This window comes from Procambarus clarkii, chromosome 45, assembly GCF_040958095.1.
Source record: "Procambarus clarkii isolate CNS0578487 chromosome 45, FALCON_Pclarkii_2.0, whole genome shotgun sequence".
Lineage (NCBI taxonomy): Eukaryota > Metazoa > Arthropoda > Malacostraca > Decapoda > Cambaridae > Procambarus > Procambarus clarkii.
In genome coordinates this window covers 3,554,991-3,581,248 of record NC_091194.1, presented here as the reverse complement: position 1 = coordinate 3,581,248, position 26,258 = coordinate 3,554,991, and the positions used below count along the sequence as shown (strand labels likewise).

General features: G+C 38.6%; 2 protein-coding genes across 5 annotated transcripts in view; both read right to left on the bottom strand.

Moving 5' to 3' along the window:
* Positions 1-429: 429 nt before the first annotated feature.
* Positions 430-20,956, bottom strand: LOC123769979 (focadhesin). 2 transcript variants are annotated; one of them, XM_045761511.2, is made up of 13 exons: positions 20,875-20,956; positions 19,683-19,752; positions 18,267-18,329; positions 17,234-17,388; positions 15,301-15,501; positions 13,682-13,856; positions 11,748-11,882; positions 10,801-10,948; positions 9,302-9,484; positions 6,219-6,445; positions 5,712-5,852; positions 4,160-4,368; positions 430-2,610 (listed from the first exon to the last, which is right to left on the bottom strand). In XM_045761511.2, exons 2-13 carry the CDS (start codon positions 19,746-19,748, stop codon positions 648-650), a joined length of 3,666 nt encoding a protein of 1,221 aa, XP_045617467.1. In that variant the 5' UTR covers positions 19,749-19,752; positions 20,875-20,956; the 3' UTR covers positions 430-647. The 2 variants fall into 2 exon arrangements, with proteins under 2 accessions (XP_045617467.1, XP_045617466.1); XM_045761510.2 differs by having other exon boundaries at positions 20,819-20,952.
* Positions 20,957-25,312: 4,356 nt separating this feature from the next.
* Positions 25,313-26,258, bottom strand: part of LOC123770166 (protein timeless) — a 43,580-nt gene continuing 42,634 nt past the window's right edge. For 2 of the 3 annotated variants that reach the window (XM_069301203.1, XM_069301202.1), the window contains exon 22: positions 25,313-25,448. In XM_069301203.1, coding sequence (XP_069157304.1) covers positions 25,379-25,448 — 70 coding nt within the window. In that variant the 3' untranslated portion in view covers positions 25,313-25,378. Of the gene's footprint in view, positions 25,449-25,918; positions 26,055-26,258 lie in introns of those variants that run through there. The other variant, XM_069301204.1, reaches the window with a different exon arrangement.

The following is a 26,258-nucleotide window of genomic DNA, read 5'->3' as shown; positions in this document are numbered from 1 at the left end:
CATAAGATTATCAGTGTATAAATAAACATCTTATTAATACAGTATTATTTCTGACCAGTCATCTAGTCATAAAACTGGATCCAGGTTTTGTTGTGAATCCCTAAAATATTGATTTAGATGCATATTTAAATACGTACCATTATAAAGGTATAATATATAATATACTTACTAGATACTCTTCATCTGAAAGTATGAATGTAGTATACAGTATAGCATGCACAGAATTTAGTAATTTTAACCTGCATTTTTTAAGAACACAAATATGCCTTTAAAGAATTTTTGTCACACATCAGGACTGAACACATGTTTGTTCACGTGTCAAATATACAGAAGTACATCAGTACCTGTAATACATTTGCCTCGGATTCAATACCAACTTCAACATTATATTAAAGAGAAACGAGCCTACAATGGGATAATAAAATAAACTTTTCTGGAGATTTACTTTAACACGAGGTACTTCAGTACAAAATATATCATAGTACCATTAGAGAAGACAATGAAAAATTAAACAAGAAAATTGTGATTATAGAATTTGTCACACACAGTACAGTATATAAAAACAAGGCCATGTTTCATAAGCTGTAAGGAATCGGTGATTTAGGTGAACCAGTTACAGATTGTAATTGATATAATGATTCTCTTGTTTAAATAAGCAAGGCAATAACTTTATTCCACATAATCTGAGTAAGATTTGGGTTGAGAGTAGCAAGAAGAAGAGTTGGCGAGGATAGATGGTAACGGGAATTGACGTGCTCGCCCATCAGAGAGTGGCAAGATACCAGCCAATTAAGAAGCTGGTTCAGAGTTTGTTTCCATTCAGACTGTCCAGATAAGGTTACGAGAGAAGGAAGTAGTAGACGATCTCGCAGAGCAGGTGTCTCGGCAAGGACTTCCATCTGGTTTGTGGCCCACAGGTCTGACCAGACCAAAAGTCCCATCACTACTAGATCCAGATAGAAGGTGACTCTCTGCTGCTGTTCATGAACAGCCACAAGGTTGTCTCCAGGTTTCTTCTTCAGATGATCTCGCAACCTTCCCAGAAGTTGCAAGAACCATGCACTACTTTCCTTCACTCGACATCGGACTATAAGTGTGTTGGACATTACTCGAAGCAGATGTGAACGGTCACCGGGTAGAGAGGCAGCCGAGTCAACCAGATCATTCAACCAAGGCAGAGCCAATTCCTCAGGGTCCTTCTCGGCAACATGACAGCGTAAAACTGCAGCGCGGTATAGTCGTTCGTCTGTAACTTCCCACCAAAGTGATGGTGAAGTTAGCCGTTCTATGTGCTTCTGAGGAAGATCTGCTACACATGCCTTATATGATACATACAAGACCTCATTTGATGGATCAATATGTTCATTTAGATTCTCTATTGCATTACTTAGAACATTCCTATTGGTGTCAAAAATAAAGTCAGCAGTAAGGTTTGGTTTTAATGCCTCAAGAAGTGCCTTCATATGCACAGTGTCTGATAAATGTTGATTGAAAACATAGGACAAGAATGGCTGTAAGACAGTAGGGGGTAATCCACGACCAAGATGATCCAACAATTGATATAGGACAATTTCATCCTCTCGTGTTAAACCATTAGATGGTGCAGGAACTAACCATTTACTGATTAGAGCACTTGCCGAGGTCGACTTGTTACACTGACGACCTGCAATCTTGAAAAGACTATGACGTATTCTTGTAATCCAGTCATAGTTACAGGTTGACTGTGCTACTGTCAAAACCTTCTCAAGAAAACACCAGTCCAAGGCAGGATATGGTCGAGAGAGAGATTGACCGAGTGCCTCAAGCATCAATACGGAGCTCCTAAGTAACCTCTGCTTCACCTGCTCACATTCACAGTTCTCCATCATTTTGGGGAATTCCAGAAGAAAACTTACCAGAGCCTTCAGAATTGATGAGTCTTTGAAAAAACTGTAGGACTGCGGCTCAGGTTGGCCGCCACTGCCTTTAATCCCCCTGCGCTTAGCTTCTTGAACAGCAGTTAAGTATATGCCTTTCGGAAGGGCGGCAACTTCCCGTGATACTAAAGAATTTATAAAGCTCGCAACGTATTCAAGATGAGATTCAGGACAGCCCTTTATTAACTTAACCCAGCCTAGACCAGGAACATAATTCAATACATCTTCAGGTTTGCGAGCAGCCTCAAATGGTGTGGCTGCCATACTGGCCGGTAATTGGTGACCATGTCTTGCATACTGTGGAAGCATCTTTAGTGTGTAATTATCATACTTAAACTTTTCAAGTGCCATGTATGCAGCTTTCACTACTGGAAGTGATCGGTGAGATGCAACCCAGTTCCACAAGATGGTCAGAGCATCAGTAGTGAACTTATCATATTCTGTACTGGCCACATGGAGCACTGGCACAAGCCCTAATAGTGTGCAGAGTTTCTCTGTGACCCCAGGCCTCTTATCTCGTACCAATTTTGGCGCAATAACACGCCAAGTTGTCCGTAGATCTATTATCTGATTGGCACACAAATCATAGATACCATCCAGAGCTATGAGAGTCTGTGCTGTTCCATCTTCATCTCTACATTCATTTAGGAATCCAGAGAGAAGTGGTAAAAGCTCCTCACCATGTTGAGAAGGCCTGCAAAAAAAATAATACTGTAATGGTGTTATGCAACCTTTCTCTAGTGGTACATCGGTAGTTCTAGAGCTTACTTCTATCAATCCCAAGCCACACCCCCTTCTACCCGATCACCAGGCTCTCTTAATAATTACTAGGAGGAAGCAACGTTATCTTGCCTTCTCAAGACGGGAGGGCAGCTTGTGGTGTTTAAGAAATCAACTTGCCAACTTAGTGACCCACCCAACCACATAAAAAATTACACATCTCCAAGAGAGGTTTGTGAGTACCAAACTACCATACAAGCACCCTAACACCTTGATGCTTAACTTTCCCCTCCACCAACTAGTGAGGTATAAAGACCTTACTACAGCCAGTAGTCACTGACAGGCAAGCACCCGTGACAGCCCAGGGTCTTGCAGTAGCCCATTTTCTTGATTTGCCACAATGTAAAACAATGCAATGGTTTTGCCTAACTAGAAATATATGAATGCCAATGCATAGAAAATGTCAATAATATAATACCTTAATGTCACATTTTAAATGATTTGTTAATTTCACACCCACCTATAGCCCTAGTGGATTTTCTTGTAAAGATGCTATTCTATATTTTCAATATGTATATGAGTGGCTTTTGCAAAATGAAGTGCAAATTGATTTGCACTTCAAATAATTTTCCTACAATGCAGTAGATGTTAAGCCTTTGACCAATAGTTTGATGCAAATGATTATCTTGGCAATCAGCACAACATTTGCAACCCTTCATGATTTCAGCACTCTGTTCGACTCTAATGATATTAAATAGGGTCCAGGTAGTACAGTTGGGTTCGTTCTTGACATATAATCGAGAATTCCGGGTTTGAATCTCAGATGGGGACAGAAATGGTTGGGCACATTTCCTTTCACCTAATGCACCTATTCACCTAGCAGTAAGTAGGTACTCAGGAGTTAGTCAGCTTGTTGTGGGGTTCCATCCTGGGTGGGGACAGTAATTCGACCTGGGAGGTGGGGGGGGACCATGATATAAGCCTAACAGGTATAAATACACTGGCTGCCTGTACCACGAGACAATGAATTATTATTAATTATTTCCTGGCGATACTGCCTGTATCTGTTTAAACCCCAACCAGTATCTTTGTACCTCAAAGGTGTAGGGAAGCACTTTTGAGGTACACAGGTACTGGTCTTTGCTGCCAGTGGGCTGGCATTGTCACAGGAGCTGATTGGCATTTGGCCGGCTCAGGGGTGCCAGTGTAATATGCTCTCATTCCTGGATTATTCAAGCATTTGTGCAATCACTCAAGAAACCTGTACATCTTTCTTTAATCGTGGCAGCTTTGTTTACATTTATTGAACAGTTTACATGCTTCGAAACTTCCCAAACCAAGGTTATTGTTACAAACAACCTCGTAGTGCAGGTTTTGTAAGCTGCATAAATGTATGTTGAATAATGGCCCAGGATGTACCTGAGGGGGGCAAGTAAAAGTAAAAAAGAAATTATTATTACAAATAAACTTAATTTTGAAAATAGAAACCCATTAAATACTAACCTAAATATTATTGTACTTACTTTGCTTTACAAACACTAGAGACCACAAAGGCACGAGCAATTTGAATCTCATTGGTATTAATGGACTTGTCGTGGATGAGCTGAGAAAGATATGAATAGGTTCTTGGCTCCACTGTCCACAAGTCATATACAAGACGCAAAACCAGTGGACGCAACGACCCAGATGACCAGAGAGCAAGAAGTGTCTTCAGCACCAGGGCAACACACAGCTGTGTGGGTTCAAACTTAGAATTAGAATATTTGTATTACCTTTACCTATCATGAAAAGGCCAGGTCTATACAGTACTACTTATTCCATCACTGGCACTTTGGTCTTAAAATATATACAATATAAAAAATCTCTAGACATGATGTACATTAGAATATTCTTAATACTTTCAATATTCACATTAGCATGTATATATTTATGTCTCTCTCTCTCTCTCTCTCTAAATGCACCCGTACTCTAAAATTAAGCCAATTTGCAATTACAAATCATATTTTTGCATGCAGGAGCAGACTACTAGTGACTCCTGTTAGCAGTCTTAGAGCATTGCCTTCCCATAATGCATGTTTAACCTTACAACACAATCTCCAACAAATCAATTTATAATTGCCATCCAATTATTTTCCAACTGAACAGGGGCAAACAGTTAAGGATCTGTGCCCATTCGACTATTCCTGTCCTCCTTTGATACTGTCAATTTAACTGCATGCCTTCATATTTTTTCCTTTGCAAAGAAGACATATGAAGAAAACGCAGCACTGAATGTAACGAAGTACCCCTTTTTGGGCGAGTCAAGACACATCAGTCATATGCATCGTGTTGGCCTACCGGAGACCAGAGCCAGAACTTGGTGCTCTCTAAGAGACACTGGGGACAGGGTATTATGAAACTCGCCAGGAAAGCAAAGACACCAGATAAGACTATAGACACAACTGCATGGTTCGTGAAAATAAACCACCAAAACAGTCAACAGAAACCACAAAAGAATCACTCAAAACGAGAGGTTCGTTCAAAAGCAGGTACGAATCGCAGCCAAGTAGGGAGGAGAGGGAAAGGGGTCAGGGAGCCACCCACAAAATGGCATTTCATTACATTCAAAGTTGGTTTTCTGGGGATGCCCCTTTGGTAGGTCCTTGAAGATAACAGCAGAGATGAAGGAAAAATGGGACTTACCAGGGAGGAGAGGTGGCAGCTACAAAGTCAAAGAAGAAATGTCAGATTGAGAAACCCAGCCCAGGGCAAAACAAACCTAAATGGGACTAGGAACACTGACTAGATACCTTGCCATCAAATCCCAGTTAGATCTCCAAAACCCCCAAGCCTGAATATCAGCCCACGACATACTGAAAACAACAGCTAAAGCCATGAACTTATGAACATTGTAGGCCAGAGGGTAGACTAGAGACTTGCTAGCTTTAATATCATGTTCTTATCCTGGAATTAGGAAGCATCAGAATCTTACACAGAAAGTAAACTTTCAAATTTAAAGACTGACTCTTTGAAGCTGTAAAACCTAGTCACATTGTGAAAAACTCTCATGTGAAATTAAAACAATGTAAAACCTACCTTGTTAACAGCCAGAGATGGTAGGGTGTAGAGAATAGTGAGGCGAGTGGTGGGATCAGTTTCACGACCTAAACGGTACAACACCATTGGGAATACCTCTAAAGATAACGCCTTTTTCTTCATCACTTCACGTTCCAGAACCTAAATTTAAGGAAAAACTGATGAAATAATACACTTGACTGGTACATCTAAGTTTTACTTGACTCATTTCACAACATATTTAAATTAACACAGAAGCAAATGTAAAAATTCAAAGCAGGAATTACAATTAACTTAATAATGAAAGTACTGTACATGTTTACATTTAAGATTACTTGGGCTGGATGGTAGAGTGACTGTCTCACTTCCTGCAGGTTGGCAAAATTCCACGACAGTCCAAGTGGTTTGGCACCATTCCTTCCCTTCATTCTATCCTAAATTTTTATCCTCATATCCCTTCCAATTGCTATACAGGTACTTATAGTCCTAATGACTTAGGACTGATAATTACCCATCTTCTGTACCTACCTTAGTTGCCTGTTGTACAGATTGAGTTGTGGAGCCTTGGTACAAAAACACAGATGTTACAATGGTGTGGTAGAAACTCGAAATCTGATTGATTGATGATGCTAGCTTTGTTAACCAGTCAGAGGCCAGCTTTGGGTCTCGTACTAGGCGGTCAGAAAATTCAAGGGCAGGAATGTACGAGACCAGACTGGAGAATGTACAACACAGTGTTTCCCAATACTCATTGCCTGTAAACAAACAGTAATAAATGTTTCTAAGATACTAATGTATACACTTCTACATAATATTTAGGAGTCAACACAGCAGACAAAAAAATCAGTCAACGAGCGTCATGGAGAGTGCCCGTCTGAGTAAAACATTCAGCCACTCCCAAATGTATAGCCTGTAGTATTCACTGAACAGGATTATGTAATCAGAAAAGACAACACACTGCAACAACACCACAAAGAATGTTTATAAGTGCTAAGAAGAAATCACTTGAAAATAACCAGACCAGCCAAAAACGGTTGAAAAAGATCTGTTCATAAATTTGAGCCTAACAAAACACCAAGGGAAGGCTGTGGTTAACTACCAATTAGTGCAACTCTCTACCTCGCTGCAGCACTACACATCAGTTCCACACACCAAAGCAAGTCCATGTGACAGGTTAAAAACATCCACATGTTGTATATGGGTCCTGTAGTACAGTCGTCTACATCCTAGACTCGCAATCAATAAATCCATATTTGATCCCAGGCAGGACAGAAATGGTTGGGCATGCCTCCTTCACCTGAAGTCTCTGGTCACCTAGCAGTTAGTAAGTATCCAGGAGTTGGGCAACTGTTGTGCTGCATCTTGGGGAAAGTTAGTAGCTGGCCTAGGGGGACCTCGATTAACCTAGGTACAAGGTTCCTGTCCCCAAACAATGTAAGGTAAGGCAACTACGAGGAGATAATGCTATTCAGACAACAGACATTATTTAATACATAAATAAAAAATTGTCACCTTTAATTTGGGTTTTGGATATGGCCAGATGGACTCTGCAGTTTATTTCCTTAAGGTTTTGAGAGTATGTCCCTATGGCCTCTTCTCTGACTGGGCCGCATGGATGATAGTCTCGCCAAACTGTTGGATGCCGCTGCATGCAGTATGCAAATCAAAGCCCGATTGATCAGGCACCCTTTGGAGGCATTTACTAAGTTGTCTGTTGAGCAGAGAGGTATATTGATAATGTGCCTTATATTTAGGAGAAAGGTGTTGAGCCCTCAATGTTTATAGATTTATCTCTAAACATAACTTATTGCACCCATACTTTTAAAACTGGCTATTTTGCACATTCTGCCATTAGTACAATGATATGTGATCAAGACTAATTCCAACAAATTTTCTCAAACTTGAAAGTTGCAATGTATAAAACATAATACTTGGGTGAGTGTTTTTAAGGAAATTTTAAAGTCTTGCTGGCTGCTGACTTGATGCATTGGTCTGTCCTGGAACACTAGTAATATCAATCCTCTTCAGAGTCCTTTGCAACCCTGTTTATCTAACAAATGGCTTTAAGCTACAGTGATAACACTCATTTCATTCACTCAATATCACAATACCTCCAATGTAGTAAAGTTACTTCAACAGGATATACTACAACTTTCCATTTTCTGTCTCTTGAGAGACATTTAATTTCATCACAAGTTCTTGACTGTTAAATGTTCCCTAATTGTCTAACAACTTCAAATAATGTTGCAGTATGATTGTTAGAATTGATAGGTATCAAAAAGGTATAATCAATATATGAAGGTTTGGAAATGTCTTGTCATCATAAGGGTATAGTCACGCTGAATGTCCGTGGCCCCCTCTATAGTTATGCATTATGATGGATCTGGCCGACCTCTTGTTTATTAAATATTTTCATTAATCATGTAAGATTCGCTAGGACTGGACCCTCCCCAGGATGCAACCCACAATAACTACCTAACTCCCAGGTACATATTTACAGTACTGCTACGTAAACAAAGGCATTAGTTGGAAAGTAAATGTGCCCGACTACTTCTACCATTTTTATTAAATGTGCCCCTACAACCACTTGAGTTGGACGGTAGAGCAACGGTCTCGCTTCAAGCGGGTCGGCGTTCAATCCCCGACTGTCCAAGTGGTTGGGCACCATTCCTTTTCCCCGTCCCATCCCAAATCCTAATCCTGACCCCTTCCCAGTGCTATATACAGTAGTCATATGGCTTGGTGCTTTCTCCTCATAGTTCCCTTCCCTTCTGTCCCACCTGGGGATCAAACCTGGGATCCTCGATTGCGAATTGAGAACGTAGACGACTATACCACAGAACCCATATTATGCTTGTGTTCCTCTATATTACCACTATAATCTCAAGAATACTGTTTCTTAATAGTCCAAAGTGTAATTACCTAATTGTAGTTACAGGATTCTCATCCTGTAACTACAATTAGGTAATTGCTACACTCGTGGCGTCCCATCTTCCCAGCACTCTGTCATATAACGATTTGAAACTACTGATGGTTTTGACCTCCACCAACTTCTCACTTATCCTATTCCAACCATCCACCACAGTTTGCAGAAGTGAACTTAATATTTTTTCAACATCTTTAATTCCTTAGCTCGAATCTATGGCATTTTTCTTTGAAGTTGCAGTTTTCAAGACGTCTTCTTTGTCAATTTTGTTGATTCATGTTGCTATTTTGTTTGTAGTTATCAAATCTTCTCTTTTTTCTTCTATCTTCAAGCTTTGGCAAATTTAACACTTCTAGCCTCTCCTCGTAGCTCTTGTTTTTCTGTTCTGGAAACCATTTAGTAACACATCTTTGCATCTTTTGCAGTGTATTATTGCCTAAATATTGTTCCTGTTAAGTATTATCCCAGCTCAGTCTAGGTGTCTACAGCTCTTACCCATCCCAATGCTCAACACTGACCACTATCTTATAAACAAATGTCCTCACTGGTACACACGTCAAAACTGCCAGATGGTGCAAGCCAACATTTAAGAGTTAGTGCAACAAGCACATCCTGCAATGAAAGAAAGATTTAAATGTATAAAAATATTTCAATAAGCATAAAAATAATTTACTGGATACAATACCTGCCAGCTGGGTATTAGACGATGCTTGTGCAGGTGTTGCCTGTACAAGAGACACCAAGGCCGCAGCAGCAGTAGTGAGGCCAGGCACCGAGGTGCAGGGTGCGGACAGAACTTGGAGAAGAGAGGGTAAAAGCCTGGCACCAACTAAAGGATTTCCATCCTTATACGACAGGAGGGTTGCACCTGAAATTCAACAATGAAAGGAGAGCTGCTTACTATAGAAAACTAAGCACAGTACTTAGTACATTATGGTAAGGTACAGAACACTGGGATTTTGAATAATCAATAACCTGTACACTGCTTTTTAAAATAGCAACATCCAAGTGCACATGGGAAACAACCAACATTAAATATAATGCAATGCCTCTTTCTGGTGGGTGTCAAGATGGCATGTATATTTTAAGGGTTTAAAAACAGTGAGCAGAGATTATGGTGATTAATTTAGAAGAGCTTATTCTGATAGGAAAATTTCTAGAAGAAAAAATGCTCAAACTCAAAATATGACAACATGCATAATTCAGTTTACAAGCAATTTAGTCAGCAGCATTATTTTGGAAAGACTGTTTGCTCCAGAGTTTAAGTAATAATTAGGTTTCCTTGTATTGCAAATTATAACTTAAAGATGTGGAAAGGTTTGCTCTGCTCTTCCACATCACAGCGAGTGGTATCTCTCTCTCTGCACTATCTCTAGCCATAGACTATGTGGTAACACCATGTGCAAAGTTTACCATGATGAGGTTATAAGTTGAGAGCCTTAGGCGTGAGCAGTGTCTTGGGTGGACTAAGGCCTTGGCTGGGGGACCAGTGGTAACCTGCTCTACTGATTATTCAAAATCAATGCTCATTAATCTGAGGTAGTATCAATATGCAAATCCTTTGATTTCATTAGAGCACCATAATTTTGATACTACAGTTTAAAGCAAAAGAATTGCAGTGCATCGAGTGTGAAGACATGACAACCAGAGGGGTTGCTCAGGTAGCAGCGTTTCCATCCATTCATCAATTGGGTTTGTACCTAACACACAAATGGGAATCCTGGGTTCAAATATTGAGCAGGACAGAAATAATTGGGCAAGTTTCCTCTCACCTAATACGTCTGTTCACCTAGCAGTAAACAGAAGCCCTGGAGTTAATCAAATGTTATGGGGTTGCATCCTGGGGAGGGTGAGTGCAGTAGTTCTCCTTGAGAAAACGTTATATAAGTACATATTAACACAGGCTGCCTGTCCCTGACAAAACAAATTATTATTATTTTTGGTTATACATATTAAAAATGTTTTAAATTTGAGTCAATATACTGAAATATTATCAGATAATGCATGGAAACCTAGCAGAACAAATATTACAAAACTACAGTATAAGGAATTCCTATTTGAGATAAGTTATTTATGAGCTTATAATATACTAGTTAATACAGAAAAAGTATAAGAATAAAATGACACATTCCATAAACAAAAAACTAACTATAATTTGAGCAAATTTTTACAGTAATTTCTTACCCAATTTTAGTAAATTGACTTGCAGTTGGCCACACGTCTGTGGGAGTATTTCAGCTAGAGCACAGATAGTTATGTCACAACCACGACCGAGACGAGAAGCTATGGTATTCATGTAACGCTCCAATGTCCTGGTCCCTAGTCCTTGTTTCTGTAGGCATAAATATCAAGTTTACCAATATCAAATTTTAGCCAAAAAAAATATGAAAATAATATTTAATTTAGGAGCATGCACAATCCCAGTACTACACACCTGATGCTATTAGATCTTGTATTCTCAGAGCAGAGGTTCAACAATGACAGATCTCACAGCACCGGGGATGAAAACAATCATCAACCCAATGGTAGATTGGCAGACATATAGACTGGTCATTGGCATGTACTAAGGGCCTCAATACATACCCAGGAAAACTGCACACCAGGAAAGCAGACTTAGAGGTAAGTTCCATAATGCCCACTAAACATGAGACTTGCAGGATAAATGGCAGCACTGACAAAGACCTGCTCAAATGCCGACCGCTAGGGAATGCATAGCATAACAGTTATGCCAACCCCCCAACCTGGGAAAATGTGATAAAGGAGGGCAAATGCCATTGCAGGAACTAAGAGCTGGAAACAAACCCACAGCATGCCCCGAGAAGAAAATTACAAACTCAGAACGCCCCAACCAATGAACCCTGTGGAAGAGCCAAAACATATACACTACCTGGGGCGAGGCACAATCGACTTGATAATGGTCTAGGACGGACCAAAACGTCGTCTTCTCGTCATTTCCTGGTGTGTGGTTTAGTCTTCAGCTTAACTGAATACCACTGTTGTGGGTTGCATCCTGGGGAAGGTCATTAGTTGGCCTAATGGAAACCTCGAAGAGTCTAGGTACAGGCTTCCCGTCCCCAACAATAGGAGTTAAAAAAAATTCATATAACTAATTTTATACAAAGTTTTCTTACCATAGCAAGAGGAACTGCCATCACTAGACATGGTAGAAGAGCCGACTGTAGTCTGGTCAAACTGCTCCCCACTGCTATCTCTGCCAGGGCAGTCAACACCATCACTTTCCGCTCCACATGGTCTCTGCTACTGTCCTAGAAATAGACAACATATTAATCTCAAATGCATGGTTTTCTGCCTCACACAGATCTCAACATCCATAATTTTCCATCCAATGGGAATTATTGTTGCTTACTTTCTCAGGCACTGTTTCATATTAACCAATCCCATCACCATATGCAAGTTTTCCCATTTGATTTGTTAACTATTTTTAATCATGCGTGGATCAATGTACAACTTTTAAATACTGTAGCTCCATCTTTTAAGGGCTAATGAAGCTGGTTTGTAGAACAAGACTTATTGAAAGAACTTTTTATGAAAATAATTGTAACATTTGCCTTTACCCAGATTTCAAAGAGTGTGCAAATCTAATATTTAAATTTAATATCCAGGTTGGCAACTGTAAAATAACTGTATAAAAGACTGCAGCTGCATAAATAAAATTGAGCATATTCCAATTTCCTTCATCATACTCTATAATTGAACATCCAATTGTAAAAGATATGAGGGTGACATACACTGACTTTATTACTAAACCTACCACTCATGATACCATTATATCTTACACTTACTGCAAACAACTCTTCAGTGAAGGGTAGGTTATCTTGAGATCTTGGAGATGATTTCGGGGCTTTTTTTTTTTTAGTGTCCCCGCGGCCCAGTCCTCGACCAGGCCTCCACCCCCAGGAAGCAGCCTGTGACAGCTGACTAACACCCAGGTACCTATTTTACTGCTAAGTAACAGGGGCATAGGGTGAAAGAAACTTTACCCATTGTTTCTCGCCGGCGCCCGGGATCGACCCCGGGACCACAGGATCACAAGTCCAGCGTGCTGTCCGCTCGGCCGACCGGCTCCCCCTAATGTAATATGTAATAGAACATGATTCCCTCCACACATGCTCATCACTCTCCAAGACCCACCTATCTTTTATCCTATGCTTCTCTAAACAGGCATATAACCACTTACACATTATTCATTCATAACTCGCTCTGTACAATATACACTTATGCATATCCCTATTTTTTAAAATGCACTATAGTAATAATAAATAATGCTTTCAATGTACAAATTTCTATAAAGTTTTACCATTCAAAGAACTCATTATAATTATTCTGCAGTTCCTAGGAAGTATACCAATACCATGCTTCTTATACTATTTCAGTGTCAGTCACCCTCGTGCCGTCATCATAACATTTTATTCACTTGACTGAATTTCCTTGTGCTTTTGGAAATAATCTTTAATTTTATAGAAATATTAAATTATAATTCATAATATTAAAGGAATTATAAAACACCACACAAATTGATACAATATTCTTATCCTACTGTAAAGTGTTATAACTGGAACAACACAATTGCTGCCTTCACCCTCTCAAACTTCAATTTCAAACACAAGCACTTACATCTGTGACCCAAAATATTATCCAAAACTCCCATATCTCTGTCATTAACAAATGTATTCCTTCCATACTTCTCTTTCACTCTTACTCATACAATATTAACTCCAATCTACTCTTCATTTACACTTCCAATTAGCTTCATCTTATGTATATATAACATATCACACATTCCTTCTTAACACTTTCAGTTAATTATTCCTCATTTATAACTAACATTTCACAAAGTTATAAAAGTCTGTCTTTGTTTTCTTGGCATGGGCAGGTGCCAGTCCCAGATACAAGACCAGTCTTAGTCTTTGTAGAGAGGAACTGGGAAAAATGTACCCCAAGCTCAATCCAATCTCATTATCATAGGGAATGAAGGGTTAATTGTGCAACATACTGGTGGACAGCAGTCACTACATCTCAATGTGTAGGTTATATTTAACATTACCTTAATGAGAGGAGCAATACGACACAGGAGTGGAATAATATTAAGCTCGGCATGGGTGATATGAGAGCTAACGATGAGTGAGAGCAGAGGGCGAGCAAGTCCCAAGGTCTTCTCCGTTAAACAGAAAGTGTGCAGCAGAAGTGGACGTATGTGATAAATACTAGAAGTCCTCACTCTGTGGAACAAGGAAACCCAAATGTTATCATAGTGTTACCTTATCTGCACAATCTTCTATTATCCACATGCAGAATGTTGCCAGAAAAGTTGGGCTTGATGACCAAGGTGTCTGCACATTTGACCAACAAGCACCATCTTATAAGCAAACTAGCTAATGAATCACTTGCATATGGGCAACTAAGGGATGGCTCCTGCTGTCCTACCACAATATGCCTTATGCAATACAGTTTTGTGAATTAATATTAATAATTACCCCTTGATAAGCAAGTAAAATAACACTTCTAAAACTGCAAATGAGACATTACATAACACTCTTTTTCCTATAAAAATTACTGGAGGCAATTATTTGTGGTGCCATTACTGTACATGTAAAGATTAAAGGTAATGCAGCAAATTTACTCACCAAAAATCCTTAAGAACTGGGTTCATCCGGGGTTTACTGACCCAGGTGAGGGTACACTGTTCCCCAGTCCCGAGTTTACTGACCCAGGTGAGGGTACACTGTTCCCCAGTCCCGAGTTTACTGACCCAGGTGAAGGAACATCATGGCTACAGCTTGAGTTTATTGACCCACATGAGGGAACGTTGAAGCTACAGTCAAGTTTACTGTACCAAGCGAGGGAACATCGCAATTACAATTCTACCCTACTGATCTCATTTTATGGGTTATCACTTCATGGTCACATTTATTAAATGACTTTGCAAACTTCATATATACAACATCTGCATTTTGTTTTTCTAAGGCTTCCATGATTTCACAATTGGTTAAGCAATTGCAAAAGATAGGATCTTCCTTTTCTAAATCCGTGTTGAACTGGGTGTGAAGTTAATTTTACTCATTTTACCACCATAAATCTCCAGTAGGAGCTTTGACTCCTACTATTAGTTAGCTCCACACCCTCACCATAACTTAGGTATTTACCAGATGGCAGCCCCGGCAACCCAAGGACCTGAGGTAGCTAGCTTAATCATTTATGCAGTGCCCAAGCCAGAATCCCTGAAGAACAGGGGTAGAAATGAAAAGATATAGAGGGTAACCCCTAGAGAGGCGTTTCATTACATTTAACACTAGATTTCTAGGTTCCCTCACTCTTTCCCAGAGTACTGGTTAGGGAGGATTGACTGGGCTCTAATTCTTAACTGTTTGCCCCTATTCACCTAGCAATAATTGGGGTACCTGTTTGTTAGCCGATTGGCGGTGCGTGTTCTAGGGAAAACTAGCAGGGTAAGGCTTACCATGAGCTATGGGAAGGGAAAACCTTTTGACTCCTGCCAGCAGGAGTCAGAATTGATATGCTCCTGTACCCACCTGTGAAAAAAAATAATAATAATAATTGGAACAGAACATACAAAGCTACTTTGTCATGTCTCACATTGTAAGTACACAGAGGAACCACTAAATGTCATGAAAAGTACTTAAAGAAACAAAGCCATGAACAAACCTTTGTTCTGGATGTCTTAAGATGCTAGCCACTTCCTCTAGCACAGTGGGAATTAAATCTACTCTTTTGATAATCAGAGTCACAAACGGATGGGTTGGTCCTGTGGGGGGACCGGTGAAAGGGCACTGTATTTGTCCATCTTTCTCAATTTGTGACATCAACAAAATTGCAGTTATTCCTTGAACAAGTGCACTTGGAGATCTGGTAAAAAATATATAAATGTTGCACTATATATTTATAACACATCATGGCAAATAGCAATAAATCACCCCTTACCAGCAACAGGACCCATTTTCATAGTAATTTCTTGGAAAACTTATAGCAAACTTGCATTAGTTGAACAAAGAGAACACCAAGTGTTTACAGTCACATAAAGAAACATTAAGAAGAGAGGAGACACTTTGTAGATTATGTTTTGGCTGTAGGAGGGATTTATCAAATTGGATAAAGCCTTTATAAACATATGGTTCATTAGGGCTGTCGACTGAAGTATTTAGTGAAACTGCAAGCAACCAAGAGCTTTTATCCTACCTCAGCTCATCTAAAGCCTGCTCCTAGAGGCTCATTTATTTCATAAGAATGACCTTTGAGACTAATTAACTGTCGTATAAGAACCAGTACCTGGTGAAACGGCAAGCAAGAGCTGTAATTCTACTTCAGCTCAGTTGAACTTTGCTCCTAGAGACCCATGAGTTTCTTATCTGTATCATTAGGTATTTTCAAGGCAAATGGGGATGGGGGAACTTCAACAAGCCGCTGGCTTCCTGTTCTCATCTAGTGATGGTGGCCCTCAGGTAAATAAATTAGGAATAAACTTCATTTAGCTTTAAGTAACAATCATACAAGGAACAGGATGAGCCCATAACCAACTGTGTGCCAGAGCCTTCATGTGATCAGTTGACCTGATCTCTCCTATATCAACCTGTTGAGTAAACAAATTCCAAATCCAAGTCAGACTATGAATGAATGATCACTGATGGAGTGATGTTCTTGAAAAAGGGAGTTCCAGCACGAGACTGCTGAAAGTTGAGAGCCTAGTGTTACGGGTGCCAACTACAGGTTGTCCACAGAGTTAGGCCAGATCTGGAACTTAGAGAATGTTGGCCTTGTACAGTACATAACAGTAAGTAGACCAACTTCATGACGGTGTTGCAGGCTCTGATCAAACTGTTCCCACTAGACTTGATCAAGACAAAGAGATGAGACTTCTTGAAAGGCTCTCTACTTTGTCTAAAAGTGTGATGAATGGAGGGCAGGCAATCCAGGAGAGGAGTGCATACTCAAGATGGAAGTGAACCTATGCTTCATTCCTCCCTCCCATCTCTCTTCACACTATCTCAGTTCAATATTACAAAGTACTGAAAAAATGGTAAAGACCTACATAAAACAAATCCCTGATTTCAGACTTCATGAAAATCGCAGGGGGACACTATAGATGCCGATATTTCATAAAGTATGGCACTGGAGATGACCGCGACTGGCCAATTACACCCATGTTATATTTGACTTTGACTACAAATTTTTAAGCACTACAATAATTTACACTTTGATTAGGTGGATCATGGATGATAACACAGCCAGCTCCCAACGTTTAGCCTCGGCAATGGCTTAGATGAATAATCCTCACCTACTCGAACATTTGTACATTCTTTTGAACAATTTGTATCGAATACAATTTGTTCAGACTATCCAGGAATTCATTAGTGCAAGGTTCATTACAATAAGGATGTACTGAATAAACCTTCTACCATAAAATACTTAGCCTACTACTATATCTGTAAATATTATATCATTTACACCTGAAGACCATTTGCTCAAAACCTTGCATTCGAGTAGTAGCTTTATAAAAACAAGAAATACAGTACAGTAACTATGTAAAAATTCTACTAAGTACAGTATGTTATTACAACTATCATTTTATTAGTACACTTACTTTGCACAGGTGACATCAGCCAAGAAATTTTGTAGAACGGCAGGCATGGGAAGCAGTCCTGACTTGATAAGTGCTACCAGTGTCTCAACAGCGAGGGTAGCCTCCGTTATGTCCCCTTTGTTGACTGTCTGCCATAGTAACTTCACCTCATCTGACTTTGGAAACAACAACAGACAATCCAGTACAGTATTTATTTTGGATTACATTAACGTTTACATGCAAAAACTTCATTCATCTTTAATTAAGGCAACATATTACCTTTATTGTTTCATTTATAAGCCCATTTAACTTACTTTCCTCAAGTATTCAAATTACAGTACAAATGTATTATATTCATTGCCCCACATATTTAACCCAATTATCACAAATATATATTTTACAAGATGAGTAAATCAAAATGAATATTAACGAGACACGAGTCGGGTAAAGCAGTTTCTCAATCAGGGTTCCGCATAACCCCAAGGTAACCTGGTGTTCAACAAGAGATGTTGTTAAATAGGATAATTCTAATTGTATGCAAAAGTATTTCTAGTCATTTTTTGTACTTAATTTTCTCATTTAACCAGTATCATGAACAAAAACTTAAATCATCATCTTCCAGTTGACAATGAAATCTGAGTGTGTTTATCTAAAGTACAACCCATAATTATTTCAAGGGCACAAAGGTTGAGAAACACTGGGTAAAGTATCCCCAATCTCCTTAACCAATAAATCTCAGGATAAAAAATACGAACTACTCTTAAAAAACCAAATGTACTCTGTTGCAGTCTTTCCTCACATCCATCACTCTCATTTCATAACTCATTAATGATGTTATATTATGCACTATTGATTATCTAACAACAATGTTAATTGCACTGAACTACTGCACTACAGGTCACACCATCAAGGAAGTAAACCGAGTACACTGTAACCAAAAATTTAAAAAATTAGAATATGCACACAACAGCTGACTGATAAGCATTATATATATCAATAATAGCATGACTGTAATTTGGCTAAGAGTTACGTTAGGTCTTATTCCTCTACTCACCTCATATAAGGAGGTCCCATCTTTGTTATTCTCCACCATCTTTGTATGCAACTTTGTAATTGCCTGAAATAAAGACAATAAATAAATCATTTATTGAAATAAAATGAAGATTCTTTAAGAGCATGGCACATACATAAACATCAAGAGCTAACTAGTGTTACGAGATAACCTACATCACGTCAAAAGCGGCTGGTAAGTTTACCTAGTCATTTGTACACAAGGTATGTAAGATCTGCAACCCATACTCTTGATAATTCTACAGGTTACTGTTACAAAGGGGAAGCAAGTCATGGTTGGGAAACCAGACTCTTCTGCACATGCATGCTCAAATAGCACACAAACCACAGTTCAATACAGTACTGTATTGGTACTTCCAACTTTAGATATATATACACACACACACACACAGGCATGTTGCTGTGCTGTATCCCCAAAAACCTTAAAGTTAAGGAGCCCTACTCTCTCTTAATAGAATTATCAGGGCCTATCCAATTGTTGAAGTGTTGCAGATGACAAAACAGCACGGCTGGTTGTTTCCAGTGCCCTGCGATAATCCTTACGACTGTGTCAAAGGTCACTGTGTCAGTCAAGTAGGCATTTAGACTGGACTCCTGATTAACAATTGGGTTATTCTACAGAAAGGGCGATCCCAACAGTGGCTATAGAAACAGAGCACAGGGGGGTGGTGTTAGCATGATACTACACTGCAACGTCAGCTACATACAGGCTGCTTGCTCCTCACACACACACACCTCTCTCTCTCTCTCACAGGGTCTTAACAATTCTTATTACTAAGGAGAGCTCCCACTTGACATTAACCCTTAAATGGCTCGGCTAATTAAAAGTTTTACATAAAAAAGTTCATGACAAAATAGTTCACAAAACTAATGTAAAAATAAAATCACATTTGGAAATTCAAGCACAAGTGGTACTTGCAGATAGTGATTGGAGCCATTTAAGGAATAAGCAGGATGGTTTACATGGTCAATTGAGAGAGATTATGAAGATTTGTTTGTGATAGATTACAGAGATTTGCGAGCAATTTGCAAATGCCCTCCCTGTGATAGGTTATGGCAAAATATTGGCACCTATTGCACATTTATTAAAACTTGAATGTTCATGATATATTCAATCAGCAAAATTGGGTGCCAATTTTACTTTATTGTTGAGAAGTCAGTGAGTTGGGAAGATTCCCATAGCCAAGAGACGGTTGGTGGTAATGAACTCCCACATTCAGTTTGGTCACACCTAATGACTCTTGCCCAATTTTATCTTGTTAGCAAAATGTCAACAGGTCATAAAACAGTCCAATAAAGACCGATTTCAACTAAATCAGTCATTAAAATGCAAAATACACGAATTGAGAGCTATTGTAATACAGGTACTTAAATTACAACTTATCCAATTTTAACTTGCCTGACTCTGAAGGAACACATTCCCAGAGTTTATTTTTTGTTCGTACTCGTCCATAATTAAGCCCATCTACCTGAAAATATATACAATCTCTTCAATATTTACATACAAATTAAATACCTTACTACAGACTACAATATTCACTGGGAACCTTAAGACACCCTACCAACAGGTGGGAATCACCCGTTTAAATCTGCCAAATGTTTTAAACAGGTGCTCTAAACACCTGTTAAAACACTATTGTGAAATGGTGATCTGGCAATAATCACATGGCTTGTGGTACAAGATATCATCTATAATAGACATCTAAAAAAGATAGCATAAATTTCTTAGGGGTTTAGGTTAACACCATTACATTCATATACAGTAGATAGATGTATTATAACAATACTGTATCTACATCATTTGTACAGCAACATGGCAATAACTAAAATCAACATATAACTTTCACTTTAAGGGTTAATTCCAGTGTACAAAGCATGGTAGTTGGTAGTGCTGCATTAATTACTGAATAATTCTCAGTTGGTCTGAATGTACTACTTATGTACGGCCGCAGTCATTTTATAATGTCACATTATTCTGTATACAAATACTTCACAACCCCTATGGACCTGGATCAGATTACTTTACCTGTATCCAAATGGTAGTGCTTCAAGAGTTTATATTCCATTGTGAAAACTTGGGCACGATATGACAGTACCTGTACAATGGGGCGTGTTCAAACCATACACAAGCATTTTGACATCGCTCATTTTCTAATTGTTAAAATCATGTGTAGTCAGGTTATGTTGGTTTTAAAAAGTTTACAAACCAGAGATGTTTAGGCACTTTTTTTTCACCTAGCAGTAAATAGGTACTCAGGAGTTAGGCAAATGTCATTGGGGAAGGTCAGTAGTAGGCCTATGGGAAGATCTTGACAAGCCAAATAGGCTTCCTCTGTCCCTGACAAGGAGTCACCAAACTAATCTTGGGGACAAAGTGACCGGTGTTATATTATAACAAAGTAGAGGAGGTAATAAGAGGAGCGGCGACTACACAGACACACACATGTTAGAGGGAGACTCGTCACACCGTTGTTGTTATAGATTCAGCTACTCGAAGTTCCAAGTAGCACGAGCTATGGTGAGCCTGTAACTTACCTGGCACAGGAGCGGGGCAAGTAGCACGGGCTATGGTGATCCCGTAGTGGACTAACCCGGCACAGCAGCGGGGTTGTGTTTATGGCATCAGCTGATGTTGTTGTTGTCAATGTTTAGCTCTTGGCGGCGCCTGGTATAAAAGAAAATAAAAAAATTTATTCAGGTAAAAGTACATATATAGATGATGAGTAACAAACATAATGTTGAATTTATAGATAGAGGTAGCATATGCAAATGTGGCGCGGGTCATATTTGGCCCAATTTGTTGGTCGACTGGAGATATTTAGCAGTGCTTTGACTATCTACCCGAAACGCTGCGCGTACTAGTGGCTTTACAAGATTGTAAATACTATGCTATGTATTCTCACAAACCCAATGTATCTTCTTGTATATAAATAAATAAATAAATAAATAAATAAATAAATAAATAAATAAATAAATAACTATTTGGTATCGGTCCGTAGAATTACCCAAATCCTCCTAGCATTACGTAAGTAATGAAGAAATATGGTATATTTATTTACTATAATGTTGGTGCTACACGCAGAACGTGATCAAACCTACATTTACTCTGAAATAATCTAATTGCATAACGAAATTAGAAGTAAATATGTGGGAGGTGACGCCATAGGAAGTCGACGGTCCAAGTGACCATTTTGTGGAGCGACTTATCCGCGATATATGGTCGCCGGGAGTGTTTGCTGCCATGTCAAGCTCTTATACACAGTGATCCAGTCGTCGCACTTCTTGGCTAAAATTGTCGCACATTTAACTTAATTAATTGGTAATATTAACAAGTAGAATGTGTATTTATAATAATATCTTTCATAAACAGCCACTAAATATTTAATATTTATTAAACAAAACGTGTCTGGAAGTTAAATCAACTCCACAGGACAATAAATTTGTAATATAGATACTAGCGTTATTCGTTGATATGCGTTCGCTATATAAACTGCTCATGTCCTTTTCGTTCATAGAACACCGAACCCTACACGGCCTCTGATATATTGCTTAATTAATAAAGATTCACAAATAAAGATTATATTTGTATATGTTATCAAAAAGGCAGAGATAAAATAATTTTTGTGAATCCATCACAGAGATTATACCTTATTAGAGAGGAAAAATATTCATATATTCTTTTTACCCATTAGTTTTAAGCTTTAGTCATTAATGTTTTTCCTGCCCGAAACGCTTTGCGTAATAGTGGCTTTAGGCATTGTATATACTAGCTCTATCTATAAAGCCAACAAACTTTGTAAAATCTCTTTATGTATGTACCTTACCTAAATAAAATTATTATTATATTATATTATTATTATTATTATATTTTAAACAAGGCTTCTTGGCCGACGCTCTCCCTATCGATATATGGGAACTACGACCTTTCGAAGATCAATGTTAATTTAATCTAGATATTGTAATAATCGAATAATCGAAACCCTTTTAGCGTGTAATCACAATGTTTCTGTAATTAACTTGAATGTTAGATCTCTAAGCAAACACTTTGATGATGTTAATGCCCTATTCAAACAGTTGACAACAAATTATCTTTTATTGTATTTACTGAAACGTGGTTAAAAGAGGACACTACTCAACTCTACAACATACCAAACTACTCAGCTATTCACAACTGTCGTCCTATACAAAGAGGTGGTGGTACTTCTCTTTACTACCAGCAAGAACTGACTTGCTTAAAAGTAATTAAATCTAGGGACCCTTATGGAGAGTATATATTTGCCTGTTTCAGAGTCAAGGGTAACGATGGGTCAAGGGTAACGATGGGTCAAGGGTAACGATGCTGTCTTGACTGTGGGAGCAGTCTACAGGATGACTCCTGGTTCAACCTTGAGGCCGAGCGGACGTCTGGACTCCTCCTCCGCCTGGGAGCCGCCTGATCACGTCTTGTTTTCGCGTTTTGGCTTTGCTACTGCCATTTGGCATCCTTTTTCAACGGTCCGATTGTACGACAACTGGCGCACATATCTTCTTGGGTCACAGGGTTGTTGATAGATTTTTTTTGACGTGTTCTAGCTGGTTCTCCCGGCGGGGTGACGGTGTTCGGGGGCCGGTTTGGCCGAGAGGTACAGGGGGTTGGTGGGTCTTGATGGGTTCCTGGTGTGCCCTCAGCCGTGGTGGGCGGCTGGCTTCTGCTCTGCCGGGGGACACTGGATGACTTTTTGCGTTTTAGTTGGGGGCAGAGTTTTGGTTTTGCTACCTGGTGTTCTCGGTGTGGAGCGGGGCCGGTGCTTGTCACCCTGAGGGACTCCTGGGGCTCCCCAATCATCTGCCTGACTGTGCGTTTATTTGCCATATGGCATATTAGTTTCTAGTGACTGGCGTCACTCGTTTTGCGATTTGGCTTGGCGTTCCACCTCTCCAGGCTTCGTGATTCACCCTTAACGGGTCCGCCGGGGCGCCTCCCATCCCACCATCGTCGTCGCCCCTAAAGCAACAACAGTCTACAGGGTTCCTAACATTGATGTGACTGAATTTAACTCTAACCTTAGAAATCTTATACTAGAGAACAGACTGAACAAAAACCACTTGTTAAAGTCACCATTTCTGGTGACTTTAACGCTGACCTCTGCGAGCCTGATAACTCAACTGCTGCTAGTTTCCTCAACTGTATGAATTCCTGCTTCCTCATACCATTAATCACTAGACCTACTAGAATCACTGACAGTACTGCCACGGCTCTTGATCACATCTGGACCACCATAACCTCTCCACTTACTTCAGGGATAATCATCGATAGCCCTACAGACCATTACCCCACATTTCTCCTAACCAACATTAACAAACCACCTCTAGAGGTTGTAACAGATCCCATGAGCACCACACCAGAAACAAATACCTATTTGATATTCCAAGAGTACGACTTAGTCAAACTAGAAATGCTTTACAAATCAAGGGACTTGAATGTGGAACGACCTTCCCAATTATGTTAAAGACTGTACCTCACCCAACCAGTTTAAGATAAAAACAAAGTACCGCCTAATTAACTCAATGTAACCTACCTCGCCCCTAAATGTCAACCCATGTCTACGATTTTAAACAATGCTGTTTGTTGACCAAATTGTATTTTTGCTTTTTTCTGCCATGTACCCCCCCCCCCTTTTTTCATTTTTTTCTGATTTTTTCTCAACACAATTTATACTTCAGTCTAAGTTAGTATTAAGTTTGTCTTAGTGTTTTTCCTGCCCGAAACGCTTTGCGTAATAGTGGCTTTAGGTATTGTATGTACTAGCTCTATCTATAAATCCATCAACTTTTGTATTTCACCTTGTATGTATGTACTTTACCTGAATAAATATTTGTATTTTTGTATTTGTATACTGTAATCAGAAATTTTGTTTTCCAATGTTCCTTTTAGTCAAGTGTCCTTCATTATTTACAAAGGATTATACTGTACCATCATTTTATGTCTAAAAAATAACAAAATATATGCAGAGAGAGAAAGTCACAAGAATGTGGCTGAAAAGACAAAAATCCAACTCGTACACATAAAATGAAATGAAAGTGACAACGTTTTTGTCCATCCAGGACCCTTATCACGACCTGATAAGGTTCAGGATAGACCAAGGTATCAGCAGTCATTCATTTTACTTAAGATTAAGCTATTAAAATACATTTTTGGAAAATGACAATACACGATATTGTAAAATTTTACTGACAAATGCAGCTATATACAGTATGCTTATGTGATATTCTAAGCACAATATTATTTAAACATACAAAATCTGTGTGATGAAAACATTCTATACAGGCCGTAGAGTTAAGCTCCATTTTGAGGGTGATTTTTGAAGACTAGAGACTAGATCCAAACAACGGTGGAATGCTGCCCATTCATTAAAAGTATCCCGCATGCAATTTGTCACACACTTGGATATTTCTCATTTAAGACATTCAAATTTACAAGGCTAAGTCGCCTAACAATTTAAAACATGTGCAACCATTTAATTTTTTTTCTACATACAGCTCTATTCAATGGAATTAAATACAAAATTTGACCTGTTCAATTATACTTTGAGTATATTTACAATTGGATTTGTACTTGATAGCTATAGAATGGCTGTCACAATGTAATGCTGGTAGCTTGAAATTAAATGATATTTTGTTTAGTAAAAAGTTGTCTTTCAATAATGGCATTATATTTATACAATAAATATAAATGTCTCATATAAGCTTAATGTATTGATCACATATATCTCTTGCTTTCCACAAGAAACTATATGCGTTACTTTCTTACACTATACACATTAATGCACAAAAATATTTATTCAGAAAACTTTAATGTTCATACACTATGAAACCTAGTTGTTAATTCTGTGAAATTTTATTGTACAACAATGATTAGGAAAATGTTAATGTTTTGAGTCATGCAAATACATGTTGGAGTTTCAAAGATCCATTCTCATTCTTGAAGTGGTCAGAGGCTTTGGAAAGCACTATTTATGGCAAGATTTTCCCCAGTGTTAGATACTAGTATGAGATCTGGCTCAAGTGTGTTCAGTGGGTGTGCCTGTTCTTGGTAACTTTGGTTACACACAGCTGTCACGACACATTCATCTGGCTCACAGCTTGGAAGCCTGCTGGAGATACCATCAAACCAGCCACGGGGATTCTAAACAACACAAAAACCAATAATGTCATCTGCATATAAATTTAGATTAGACACACAGTATTATTAAAAACAAAAATCATACAATTATCACTGTCATTTAGTCACTATAACTTTATTTATGTTATTGCAGCTTTATCCATTTAATATACAAGTATTTAAATAAAATATTTATATCAGGCTAAAAACTTGAACAGTAATAAGTTAATTAGTAATTTAATTCTACATTACATGTAACATACATTCCTCAGTTTTCCATACTCAATTATAACAAAAATACCCATTGCAAAGCAACTGTTCTTTCACCTAGGACATCACATTTTGTGGGGGATTCAATGAATCCGCTAAAATACAAAAAAAAAAAAAAAAAAGAGTACTGCATTAGTAATAATTAGTGAAAAATAAACCTTGGCTTCGATACATTTGGTATGTTTTTTGGCTTTGAACATTTCTGGCTCGGCAAAACAGTTGCAGTTTTTTATGCAGTGGCAAATCAAGGGAATGGGTTGATCAAAGATTGTTACTGCAAATTCGCTGTATAGGCCTACATGAAGGATAAATTTGATAGTGGTGTGAAGTAGACTACTTCTGTACTGTGATCAGCTCATCCTGCCATATTGTAAATGGGGGAAAACAAAAGATTAATATAAGATGTGATATAAAAAGCTTAAAAAATCTATGATACTGTACAGTCTATACAATTTTTCATCAACTTTTTGAGCAAATACAGTACTGCAGTATAAACAAACAAATTCTAAACTTTAATGTCATTTTAAATTCTATACTACTGTAGAAATGCAGGGACACTATACA

What these genes read in the sequence shown, in the direction of transcription:
- LOC123769979 (XM_045761511.2), bottom strand. Translation starts at nt 19,748, where the DNA reads ATGGGCTTAATTATGGACGAGTACGAACAAAAAATAAACTCTGGGAAT. An exon ending in GTATTGCTCCTCTCATTAAG is followed by an intron (nt 11,883 to 13,681) that starts GTAATGTTAAAT and finishes GTCTATTTCTAG; the next exon opens with GACAGTAGCAGAGACCATGT. An exon ending in GTCTAATACCCAGCTGGCAG is followed by an intron (nt 6,446 to 9,301) that starts GTATTGTATCCA and finishes GTTTGTTTACAG; the next exon opens with GCAATGAGTATTGGGAAACA.